At 43.3% G+C, this 12,089-nt stretch overlaps 2 protein-coding genes across 4 annotated transcripts; both read left to right on the top strand.

Annotated features, from left to right (window-relative positions):
• Window positions 1–573: 573 nt before the first annotated feature.
• LOC115754774 (PAP-specific phosphatase HAL2-like) lies at window positions 574–4,225 on the top strand. 3 transcript variants are annotated; one of them, XM_030693936.2, is made up of 4 exons: window positions 574–968; window positions 1,661–2,339; window positions 2,579–2,941; window positions 3,954–4,178. In XM_030693936.2, exons 1-3 carry the CDS (start codon window positions 815–817, stop codon window positions 2,880–2,882), a joined length of 1,137 nt encoding a protein of 378 aa, XP_030549796.1. In that variant the 5' UTR covers window positions 574–814; the 3' UTR covers window positions 2,883–2,941; window positions 3,954–4,178. The 3 variants fall into 3 exon arrangements, with proteins under 3 accessions (XP_030549796.1, XP_030549795.1, XP_030549797.1); XM_030693935.2 differs by having other exon boundaries at window positions 674–968; window positions 2,579–2,940; window positions 3,868–4,225; XM_030693937.2 differs by having other exon boundaries at window positions 674–968; window positions 2,579–2,940; window positions 3,860–4,225.
• A 4,731-nt stretch (window positions 4,226–8,956) lies between these two features.
• LOC115754777 (sterol 24-C-methyltransferase erg6-like) lies at window positions 8,957–10,797 on the top strand. The gene is made up of 2 exons (XM_030693939.2): window positions 8,957–10,118; window positions 10,328–10,797. Exons 1-2 carry the CDS (start codon window positions 9,623–9,625, stop codon window positions 10,708–10,710), a joined length of 879 nt encoding a protein of 292 aa, XP_030549799.1. The 5' UTR covers window positions 8,957–9,622; the 3' UTR covers window positions 10,711–10,797.
• The last annotated feature ends 1,292 nt before the right edge of the window (window positions 10,798–12,089 follow it).

Here is a 12,089-nt window from a genome sequence, read left to right as displayed (position 1 = left end):
GTGTAAACAAGTTTTGAAAACATTTTCAATACAAGATAAAATAGAAATCGTGATCTCTCGACTTTTGCTCGAAATTCAAAATCGTTTTTTTTTACTTTTTGTTGTAACTTTTTGAAGTATTTTACCATTAGCCCTTCCATCGTACTCTTCTGCTGACGGTTGGTCTTTGCTAACCTCGAACGTCAATTTGCTGACGTGGACCATTAGAGTACATGTTCTAGTGTTGCACAGACTTGTTGAAAGGTCTATTCAGGCCATTCTTAAAGAAAATCAGGGCACTTTAGGTCCTTATTTGGAATTTTTTGTTTATTATAAAACAGGAACTAATGATAACCACCTTTCACGGTTTGAGTTACTCCTATTTAATAACTAATAGAGAAATCGTGTCATTTTTATTATTTTTTTCGGGGCCTAAGAGGAAGCATGTCGTTTGAGTTGGTGCATTCTAAGGTAAGATGTTTTCAGCTGAACCGATGTTTTGGCGTCCAGAGATGTCCCTCAATGAGTTGAGAAAAGGATAGTCTTTGCGTTTGGCGCTTGTTGAATCACTTTCTCGCACGCTACCATCACGGGGCATACTTTGGCTTCCCCTTTCTCCAAAAGCAAAGGAAACCCAAAACCATTTCCGACCATTCTTCAAAATGAGAGCCCAATTCTTCGCGGAGTTTCTGCACGAAGCTCTCATCGCTTGTATGTAATCCGCAGTCCTCGTCATGTGACTGGAGATTCGAGAACAGGGGCCATTTTCCATTTTCGATTTCCTGTCGAAATATTGGATCTTTCTCTGTTTTGTTTTCGTCTTCTTGTTATTTCCATGGAGGACGAAACGTATGCGAAGGAATTGGATGTGGCCGTGAAAGCAGTTCACATGGCCTGCTCTCTGTGCCGGAGAGTGCAACACGGGTTAATTTCGAGGACCAGTGACGAGATCAAGTCTAAGGACGACGATTCCCCGGTTACCGTCGCGGGTATCTCTCTGTTTCCTTGAATTTAAAGCTTTTAATTTGTATGATTATCTGGGTTGTTCGTCTTCTTTTTCGGTCGTCCTTTCAAATGGGACGTTGCCATAGGAAGCGCATCGACGAGCGTTTCACAAACTTGTTGGATTCTGTAATTGCAGAATCTGCTCAATCCTGCATTTTAAGATTCTTGGCCGTTCGGCTGCTTTCTCTTGCAGAGGAATTGTATAGTTGGAGGTCTACTGATTTAATTTTGTATAGCCATTAGTCCTTTTGATATTCCACTGGGGGCCAGTTGTGCATTGTTGATGGCAATCATACAATATTGTTCCTGGCAGCCCCAGAGTGTCCTTTTAAGTTATATAAATTGAATTTATATTCTTCTGCTGAAATGATCCTTAATTGGCGTTCATCTAGTTGATATTCAAATATCCGCTGAAATAGTCATTCTGCCTGTGTTCAATTTGTACAAGGTTTTATCTTGTCAAATCATGCGCTGATGCCTCTAGATTTCAGCTAGTATCTGAAGCAGTGGTAAAATGCACGAGCTGTGGAGGTTTTCTTTGTCTTGTTATTCTCATCGCTTCCATTATTTTATTGTTAACATATGTTAGTATTTCGCTCTGGATTGACAATTTTGATAGCTGTTCTTGGTTACTCTTTATTCTCACCTAAATTTTGATGAAGTTGTTACTGCATAGATTGGGGTGTTCAAGCCACTGTAAGCTGGTTACTATCAGAGGTCTTTGGAAGTCAGAGTGTATCAATTGTTGCCGAGGAAGATGTTCAAGCTCTTTCCGAGAGCGATTCAGCAGGATTGCTAGCGGCCGTTGTTGATGCAGTCAATGGATGTTTAGATGAAGCACCTAATTTTGGTCTCCAAAAGCCTGATAAACACCTCACTACTCAAGAAGTTCTTGAGGCCATCAAGAGATGCAACTCGACTGGGGGTCCAGAGGGAAGGCATTGGGTGCTAGACCCAGTGGATGGAACTTTGGGGTTTGTGCGGGGAAATCAATATGCTGTAGCTTTAGCTTTGATTGAGGATGGGAAAGTCATCATTGGAGTGCTAGGATGTCCGAATTATCCAATGAAGAGAGAGTGGCTGAATTATCATCACCAATACTATCAAAGCACCTCCCCAGCTACTGATGATTCGTGGGAGAAAGGATGCGTGCTGTATGCAAGGAGGGGCAGTGGTAAGGCATGGCTGCAGCCACTACTCCGTGGAGATGTGAATTTTGAATCACAATATGAGGCCAGATTGATCCGGGTTTCTTCTGTTGATGATCCTGCCCTGGCTACATTTTGTGAACCTGTTGAGAAGGCCAATTCAAACCAATCGTATGCAGCAGGACTTGCTCACAGTGTTGGACTCAGGTTCGTTTCATTTGACCTCTTTTAGTTAGTTGTCACTTTAGGACTGGTGAATTACATGATGGTTGTGACCATCTCTGTGGATGGGTAATCCAGCCAACATTGGATAAAGCTGCTGATGCTTTATTTATTTCTAAATGAGGCACGGAACTGGTGAATTTTAAAGGCAGCATCTACTCTAAATTCTGACATTATCAAGTGATAGTCAATCTAACCTACATTTCCCGAATCTCTTATTGCAGAAAGCAGCCACTGCGTGTTTACAGCATGGTTAAATATGCAGCAATAGCCCGGGGAGATGCTGAGGTTTTTATGAAATTTGCAAGATGTGGATACAAAGAAAAAATATGGGATCATGCAGCTGGTGTAGTTATTGTGCAAGAGGCAGGTGGTGTGGTGACTGATGCGGGAGGAAAACCCTTGGATTTCTCCAGGGGAATCTATTTAGAAGGTCTTGACCGGGGAATCATTGTTTGCTGTGGCGCTACACTTCATGAAAGAATTGTTGGTGCTGTTTATGCTAGTTGGGATTCCTCAAATTTATAGAGCCTCGGAAGACATGTGATCAGAATGGCAACCGTTGAACTTTAATTCTGATGGCAAGGTAATGTTGCTAAAACAACATCCTTTTCCGCTGCGGAGGTTGTCTTGGATGTGTTATACTATGATGTATGTTTATTTAGTGTCACATTTGTTCTGTGTGCTAGCATTGAAGGTCGCTATGTGTCTAGTGAATATTTCTTTGCGGTTTGGTTGTTTGCACTTGATTAGATATGTTAGCCTGGAACTATCTTACTAGCGATAGTTGGCTGGTGATTTTTCTCTTTGTAAAGGTGCAGTCGTTTGAGCTAGTTTGCACCTGAAAGTATACTCTTTTGAGATGCTTCAGAAACAAAGCCATTAGAGCAATGTCCAGTTTCCTATTGAAATCAATAAGCTGTCTTTTGTTTCGTTTATCCGAGGATCCATTAATCTTGGTTAAGCCTTTTTTTTTTGGGGGGGGCAAAAAACCTAAGGTAAAATTTGGGAAAATGAAAGGGAGTATCAAGTCTCCTACTTTCAGCTTGAGGTTCTCTTTTTAGGATTTTAGGGTGAAACGTCCAAGCAACGAATATGAGCTGAAGATCATTGTGAATTTTCTGCAATCAAAGATTCTATTGATCATCTTCCCATCTCCTACTTGGAGGCTAATATTGAGGCCTTACTGATCCAATATTTATGATCATTCTCCAAATTCCTCTCCTTATCTTCTAGACATTTTGAACCAAATGTTTTGTGCTCTATGTAACATGCTTATATTTAGCTGGTTCTGTTTTTCAAGTCTTCTTGAAGATCATTGTGATTTTTCTGCAATCAATGATTCTATTTATTGTCTTCCCATCATCTATTTGTAGGCCAGTATTGAGGCCTTACTCATCGAACTTTTATGATCGTTCTCCAAATTCCTCTTCTTATCATCTAGTGGACAACTTTGAAACAAATTTTTTTGCTCCATGTAACATGCTTATATTTATCTGGTTCTGCTTTTTAGGTCTACTTGAATGGATGAGTAGATATAAGTATTTTACATTGTTTTGTGGATTCTTGTACATGAATCATTTTGAATTATTTCAGGAAAAAATTATCTGCTCAGAAGGGATGCTGTACTGTTGCGGCTCACCTGCATTGTGCGGATTGTACGTGCTTCGAAGAAAAGCAGGAATGAAGCTAGTTCAGTGTCTTGAGTATATAGGCTTTTGCAAAGCTATACAGCTGGTAAAGAAGTAAAGAATGTTGATTGGGCATCTAATTTTTGTATATGTTGCTCAATATCGTCATAAATGATATTCAGGACGGATATTCAGCCACGAAATATACCTGAAGTCAGTATTTTTGCTTTTGGTTGAAAAGGTGCAAGCCATGGATATTATGGGATTCATATTAAAAAGTGTCCGGGGAACTAGTTAAGTTCATTTTATTTGGGATGATTCTACTTTCGAGGTACTGATTTTGCATAATACGAGAGAAATAAGAGCATTGGAAAATATGAAGTTTTCTACTTGGATTGGATGTTAAAATGCCCTTGGAGCACACGTTAACATAATCCTTGTATGCTTGATGGCTCATGTCGTGATTCTTTCGATGTGTGCCAATCTAATGATGATGCTAGATTGCTGGATGGTCAAGTTATTCCATAGGACATGATTTAAGCGTTTGTTTTCTTCACCAGACAACACTGTACGTTCTTCTCAACTGGTAAGGATTTGATGGCCTGCATTAGCTTGTGTGAGTCCTTGGTCTGGAAAATTATCATTTGGAGAAGAGCTGGTTTGTGTTCCCATGAACAGAAAGCATCTTGACATGGCTGATGGCTGCACCGGTTAAAAACCTCGTAACTGGATTTGTAAGCAAACTAATGTTACTCACCAAAGATGAGCCATATCTGAAGTATTTTAATACAGCACGTCCATGCACAGATTTCACAGAAAGTATGTCCTGTGGTTGCCATAAATTGGATCTTGCTAGATTGCCCTGCATCCGGATCCATCAGTCGACCCGCGCACCTCAACCTTCTCCGGTCATTTTTCTGGTTGGTTCAGACTTGTATATTGTTAGCGTGCGTAACAATCATCATGGGTGATTCTTGTGACCACATCGATGTCAACCTTGGTGGTTCCATCTATTCACTTTGGAAACCATCAACCATGGCTGCACTTGTTTACTGTGATTTATTTGAGCATGTTGAGGATTTCCATCTTTTCCTGTCGCTCTAGGACATCGACGAAATTCAGGTGTGGATAGTTGTTGATTGGAAGGCATGAACTATTCTCTTTGCTTGATCCTGCCCTTCGTCCGCAATTTTCACAAATTGTGGGTGCGAAATGTTTGAGGGATTAGCTCGCCGAGATGTTTACTCGGACTAGGGATACTCGAGTCTATCGGTTGGAGCAAGAGATTTATTGTCCTACCTAGGGGTCTTGCTCCATTTGAGAGTTCTATAATTACATGCGTTCCCTCCGGAGTTAGTTGGATATTCTTGCTCGAAGTGCTTGTGTTGTACTCAATGCCCGTTTACTCGACTTCAAACTTGAGATAGGCACTATCTGCATGCTTTCCTTACGAAGCTCAGCTCTCTTTATGAAGGTATTTGCGACCAACTTATCCATCACTCTCCTAGATCGTTTCTCCTTGACAGCGTTAAGGAACCGCAGTCCGAGGAAACTTGTCTGGGTTTGCTTTCCTCTTATGCAGCTTCCGATTCCACCGTTGTTTTGGCTGCTCCACCACATGCTCCTCCTCCCACGTGAGAAAATTGCGGGCGAAGAGCATGATCAATAGAACCAAAGAGAATAGCCCATGCCTTCCGATCGCCAATCGTCCATGCCTGAATTTCGTCGGTGTCCATGAGAGTGACAGGACAAAGAAGAAAACCCTCAACATGCTCAAATAAATTGCGGTAAATAAGTGCAGCCATGGCCGATGATTTCCAAAGTGAATAGTTGGAACCATCAAGCTTGACGTCGATGCGGTTACTAGAATCACCCATGACGATCGTTGTGCACCCTAATAATATACGGATCCGAAACGACCAGAAAAATGACCAGAGAAGGTCGAGGTGCGCGGGTCGACGGATGGATATGAATGCAAGATGCTCATATTAGAGGCACGAATACGCGGAAACTTGACTAGGGCAAGCAAGAGTGGCGGCTCAATAGCCCTAAGACTGACAATCTAGCCCACAACTCATTATCTTAATTCATGGTGCGGAAGATTCAATTTGTGGCAACCGCAGAGCATATTCTCATTGTGTTAATTTTCGATGCGAAAGATCTAATTTATGGCAACCGCAAAGCATACTTTTAAGGTAATGAACTTGGCTCTGATACCATGATAAGAAAGAAATATCAAGAGAGAATGGTATTCGTTCTCTAATGATAGTGTGTAACAATGTATAAGAGAAGCATTTTTATAGGCTTGGAAGAGGCGAAGAGTTTAGTACTCTTCCTACATGGAACAAAAGGTCGAAGTATAATCCTGAACTCATTATCTCATGTACATCAGACCAGAAGGACGACGGATCCATTTTGATCGCCATTTCAAAAGTTTGAGAACGAGAACTCAACTACTGCCCCGCCTGATGATGTCACGGGTCCACGACCATCTACAGCTGTACTTCCTTTGTTATCGGAGAACTCAGGATTTGATGCAAGACAGACTCGGGTTCGATGCGGACAACGAAGTTGTCCAGGACCAATTTAGAATTGCATTTCGAATAATTTAATCAACTTTTTATGGGACCGAATAATTTAAACGAGTGGAATTGGACGCAATAGAAGGGAATTCGTACTTATAAAATCCCCCATGCGACTATAAGAACCGTTTTCTGAGATGAGATCCGGATTCGTGGAATTTAGTGGACCGGTTCATCTGGTAGGATTGGGCTGAACCGGTGTTTTATCTGGTGCTATGTCCTCTAATCCTCTTGCACGCGTTTCAAAATAATAAAATCGGAATCGTTTCAATGGCAAAGAACCCGGCGAAACTGAATTACAGGGGGTGCTCGAAGGACAGAATTAGAGGCGAAGTGCATTGTGCAGAACCGGAAGGAGCTCGACCCGCGTGTCGCGAGAGGGATGTCCAGACGGCTTCGCTTTCCGCCGAACCCGAAATCCACGCGACCCCGCTCATCTTTGCCCCCGGGGTGTCGGGACCGGACTCTAGATGATCAAACCGAGATTTAGCTTCGCGAGAGGTTTGACGGATAGAGGCGTGAAGTGCATATGATATGAAGACCGTCGTCGGTGGTGATTCCCTCGTTTTTCTTAGCCGGAGTCGCTTTCTACGATTGCCGCGTTTTCTTTTGGATACTTCCGACTTTGGAAAAACGTTGGGGCCCCCACACTCATTACTTTGGTTTTTTTGAATAATGTAGCATTTGCAATCGCAATCGAGTCATGTCAAGTTGACAATGTGGCTTGTAATTCGTGCAATGAACTACTCCTTCTCACGTACATACGTACATGTAGAGAAACGGGGTGTCAAGATGTACACAATCCTGTTATGTCGGTAGGCGCAATATCCTCGCTCATCATTTAATTGAATAGAGTGTCGTCTCTCCTAAAAAATCCGGCCGTCTCTTTACTTAATGGGGCAACTTAATCCAACACTAACATAAGAATATTCCATCAGGCACTTTATTTGTAAGGAGACGGGGTTATGAATTAATAATGGGATAATTACCCATGCCTACTATACGATAGTCAATTCGATCTTGGACTTTTTAATTTGAGCCAATTTAATCTTAAATATTTTAATTATTTTGCAAATGTAGTCATTCCAGCCAATTTTGAATGAACATCAATGTTGGCTGTCCTATGTGATACGGTCAACTCTGATGTGGACTATTTTTTTGACTTATTATTTAATTTTTTGAAAATTTTCCCCTTTTTTTGTCTTTTTTCCTATTCCCTCTTCCATTCGCCACTCGGCAATGGCCGGTGGAGGTCACCGACCACGTGTGAGGGCCGGAATGCCGTTGCCAAATCCGGTTAGGGCGTTGAGGCCTAGTGACCAGCAAATGAAAACAGGGAAAAAAAAAAGAAAAAAGAGAGAAAAGAAAAAGGAAAATCAAAATCAAAATCAAAAGGTCTAAAAGAAATTTACAAAATAGCGACAGTTCGACATGCCGGTCGTGCCATGTAAAATGACCAATATTTACATCAGCAATTCCTAGCTAAATTCGCCACAAGGACTATATTAACAAATCGTTAAAATATTTAGGACTAATTAACCTAAATGAAAATGTTCAGGTTCGTCGTAAAATAGATGTACGGCTTTTGGGACAGTTTTCCTAATTAATATAGTTCCCTCAATGTGGGATGCGATTGCACCCGGTTACTAAAAATCATCGTGTTCCTAAGTTTTAACAGCCCTGTAATGAGTGGAGTGCCAGCCAAAATCAAAGCTAAGTGAAGAGATAGGAAGCAGAAAAAAGCAAAGGAATGTGAGGTGGGCGCCCGTCCAATTCGAGCGTGATGATGATTGATGAGAGAGACTCGAAAGCTTTATGGCTCGATATCAATCAAGGGAACATGCCTGTCAAAGAATGTGACTCTTTTTTTGTACAAAGATTGTTGCTTCCTCAAACTCATGAATACAAAACAAAACTATTTGATTTCCACGGTCGGTATTCAAGTTAGAGATTTCCCATCAATAGAATTAAATTGGCAAAATACAAAAAAAAAAAAGAATTGAATTGACAAATTTATAAGGATTTAGAATTGAATTGATAAAATTATAAAATATTTTTAAAATATTATTATTTTATCTCGAAAAATTGCCTTAGCTTCTTCTTGGTTCCGACAAGCGAACTCTTGACTGGCTGAATTCGCAAACGCATTGATTCGCGCTCATCTCGAGTTCCAATCGATTAACATGATGTGGATACGTAGGTATTAACAGAAGTTGACGCCATGGCAAGAGAAACCAAGTCAAATGTGGGGCTTCACTTCACCAACCGGAATTATTCAAATACAGAATCCTAAGTCGTACACACCCGGACGGACAGCAGCTGCAGCAGCAGCAGCAGGAGACGGAGGAGACCCGGTTGCGGTTCCCTCTCGTATTTATTGCCCTCTCTCTCTCTCTCTCTCCAACCTCTCACCACCGGCACTGGCCACTCTCTCTCTCTCTCCCTCTGAATCTGAGCAATGGGCAAAATCAACCTCTGAATCCGAGACTTTTGACTACAGTTCTTTACGGTAACGCGAGCTGGCGCAGACAAAGCGCGTTTCTGCACAGAAAGTCTCGCCACCTATTCCACGGCGCCATCGCCATTCAATGGCCTCCCCTCCCCCTTTTGGCGTCTCCTCCTCACTCCTCCTTCCCCGCTTGAATCACCGAGCTCTGCTCTGATCCTTAAGACCAGGGAGTTCCCGGGTCTTGATTTCTCTCGAGTATTGGAATCCCACCAAGAAGATCTTCTGCAATTTCTCTCTCGTGTTCCTGCAAATTTCTTTCTACACGGTTCACTCTGAGAGTGAACAGGTTTTTAAGGGTTGTGTACACTCCATACCTGCTCCTGCTACTTCCCTCCAAAAACGACAAAGCACCACAATTCAGAACGAGAGCATTGCATTCTCTTCTCGATCCCCGCAATTCCCACCAATCCACCCTACATTCCTTTTTCCCCTTCACAATTCAAATTGAAATTTTCTTCACGACCTCGAATCCCACCACCAAACGTAAAGGATCGATTTTTATTCTCCTTTCGACGAAAAGTTGCCATTTTCAAGACCAGTTCGGATATGGGTAAACGGTTGTCGTCGGCGAGCAAAGACTGGGCTCAGATCTACGCCGTATACGGCGTCGACCAGTGGCAGACCCTGCTCTTCCTCCTGCTCCACGCCCTCCTCTTCTCTCTCCTCTCCCTCCTCTTCCTCCTCTACTTCGACCCCGTCTGCGGCTTCTTGGAGGCCTTCCTCTCCTCGCCCGGCGGGGCCCGATACGCCGCCGGGTTCGCCGGGGCGGTGACTGCGATCTCCGCCGTCTGCCTCTTCTTCGCCGCCGGGAACTTCCTCTACTCGGCGGTGCCGCTTCACCAGGAGATGGCGCAGCGGATGGTCAACGCCGTGAGCGACTGGTCGGCGGTGAGGAACGCGCTGGACCTCGGGTGCGGGCGGGGGCTGCTGCTGAACGCGGTGGCGACGCAGCTGAAGAAGACGGGCAGTTCAGGTCGGGTCGTCGGGCTGGCGCCGGGCAAAGGCACCGCGCTTTCCACTCTCCGGACGGCTAAGAGGGAAGGTAAAATTAAAGGCCATTTATTAATTTGCATTCTGGCGAATGACGACTTTGATAACTTGATATTCGAGAATGACATTGAATATGAGATAACTTCTCGATTTCTTGTCTAATCTGTCCCACGATTCTTCTTTTGACGTTACGCGCGATGGGTTTTTCCCATATTCGTTACTGAACCAATCAGAATCACTAACGACATCCATGGATGGCAGGTGTACAAGAGTATGTCACGTGCCGGGAGGGCGACGTCAGGAGCCTGCCGTTCCCGGACAACTACTTCGACGTGGTGACGTCGGCGGTGTTCGTCCACACGGTGGGGAAGGAGCACGGCCAGCGCACGGTGGAGGCGGCGGCGGAGAGGATGAGGGTGATGGGCGAGTTCGTCCGGGTCCTGAAGCCCGGCGGCGTCGGGGTCGTGTGGGACCTGCTGCACGTGCCGGAGTACGTGCGGAAGCTGCAGGAGCTGAAGATGGAGGACATCCGGGTGTCCGAGCGGGTGACCGCGTTCATGGTCAGCAGCCACGTCGTGTCGTTCCGGAAGCCTAGCCAGCAGGTGGCCGGCCCGGGCGAAGTCCGGCTGGACTGGAGATGCTGACCCGGAATGATGGGGAGAGAGCCAGGAATCCCCAGAAGTATTACAGTAGGGAGTAGCCCAAAAAGAAATAAGAAATGGAAAATAAAAGAACCAGCAAAGGAAAATAATAGTGATAATGATAATGATGCTAGGGAAAAAATTATTTATTGGTAGACAGGACAAAAATAATCTTGTCTTTTTTTTTTTTTTTTTTTTGCTTTTTACATTTCTTTGAGTTGACTGAAGTCTGGGGAGACGAAGCCAAACCAGATGAATAGTAGGAGATTATGCAGGGCAAATGTTTCTGTATGGGCATTGTTTACAACATTGATAATTGTCACCGTTACTTGGTTTCTTCTTGTCCTTGATACTAATGTTAGATAATATAACCTACTTATAAGTTAAAAAGAGCGGTCGATGCCGCATGTTTTGCAGCAGAACGCGGGATCGAAAAGGGGGGGAGAACATAGCGAAGATTGGACGAGGGAACATCTGTAATTTGAATTTAAGAACTTAATTTGTTCTCAATTCGAAAGAGGAAACGCCCACCACCAACTTTAGAAAAAGCTTTGTGAAATTTTTCCTTCTTTCTTTCATGGAATGGTCACTTTGTTGGTGGTGGGTGCGAGGTTTTATGTATCGGATGAAGGGTGGGGTCCTGATTGTTATCGAGTCGCCATCCTGATGACATCTTTTCATCTGCAAGAATTTGGATTTCTTTGGTGGCGAAGCGTTCGAATTTTGAGAGGCAAAAGGGTTGGGGAAGTTTTTCTTTTTTTTTTGTTCTAGCTGTAATTTCAACCTTAGCTGCTGTGTTTTTTCCGAAACCAAGGATGCCCCCATTTCATTAAAATCAAGCTACGGAAATTCCGCAGCTGTTGTGCTCATCGGAGAAATCACCGTTTAGTTTCAGAATGGTGTTTGTTTGCCTGGTAGAGCAGTGTTGGAATGGGTAAAAAGTAGAGAAAAGCTAGATTCTCATAATACCTTGTGGCCCCAAACAAACCATATAAGAATGGTCATTTGCCGCGCAGGAAGCTAAAGATTAGATTAGTAATCCTGTAAGTACTTCGGAGGACTGGTTAGCAATACTTAATAAAAAGTTGTTGCCATTTGATCCGCTGACTACCCATCACACGAATTAGAGAGAATGAATTGAGAACAGCAAATTTTACCGGTCCCATTAGACCGCTTGTGAACCAGACTTGACTGGTGATCCGGTCCATTAAAATCGAGAACCGAGAAATTACAATCAAAAGTAATATCTCCATTAAAAAACCAAGAGATTCCCGGACTTTACTTCATCATCATCCATCAAGATATGATGTTATAAGAATTAAATCTAAGAAGAAATGGATGGGGGACAAAGCGCAAAATCCCCTGGCCAGTGCAAGTAACCT

The sequence above is a fragment of the Rhodamnia argentea genome, chromosome 2, assembly GCF_020921035.1.
Source record: "Rhodamnia argentea isolate NSW1041297 chromosome 2, ASM2092103v1, whole genome shotgun sequence".
Taxonomy (NCBI): domain Eukaryota; kingdom Viridiplantae; phylum Streptophyta; class Magnoliopsida; order Myrtales; family Myrtaceae; genus Rhodamnia; species Rhodamnia argentea.
The sequence above is the reverse complement of the archived record's forward strand: the minus strand, read 5'-3'. Positions and strand labels throughout refer to the sequence as shown.

Coding starts and splice junctions, on each gene's coding strand:
- LOC115754774 (XM_030693935.2), top strand. CDS start 815: ATGGAGGACGAAACGTATGCGAAGGAATTGGATGTGGCCGTGAAAGCA. Junction 969..1,660: donor TTCCCCGGTTACCGTCGCGG/GTATCTCTCTGT, acceptor GTTACTGCATAG/ATTGGGGTGTTCAAGCCACT. Junction 2,340..2,578: donor GCTCACAGTGTTGGACTCAG/GTTCGTTTCATT, acceptor CTCTTATTGCAG/AAAGCAGCCACTGCGTGTTT.
- LOC115754777 (XM_030693939.2), top strand. CDS start 9,623: ATGGGTAAACGGTTGTCGTCGGCGAGCAAAGACTGGGCTCAGATCTAC. Junction 10,119..10,327: donor CCGGACGGCTAAGAGGGAAG/GTAAAATTAAAG, acceptor CATGGATGGCAG/GTGTACAAGAGTATGTCACG.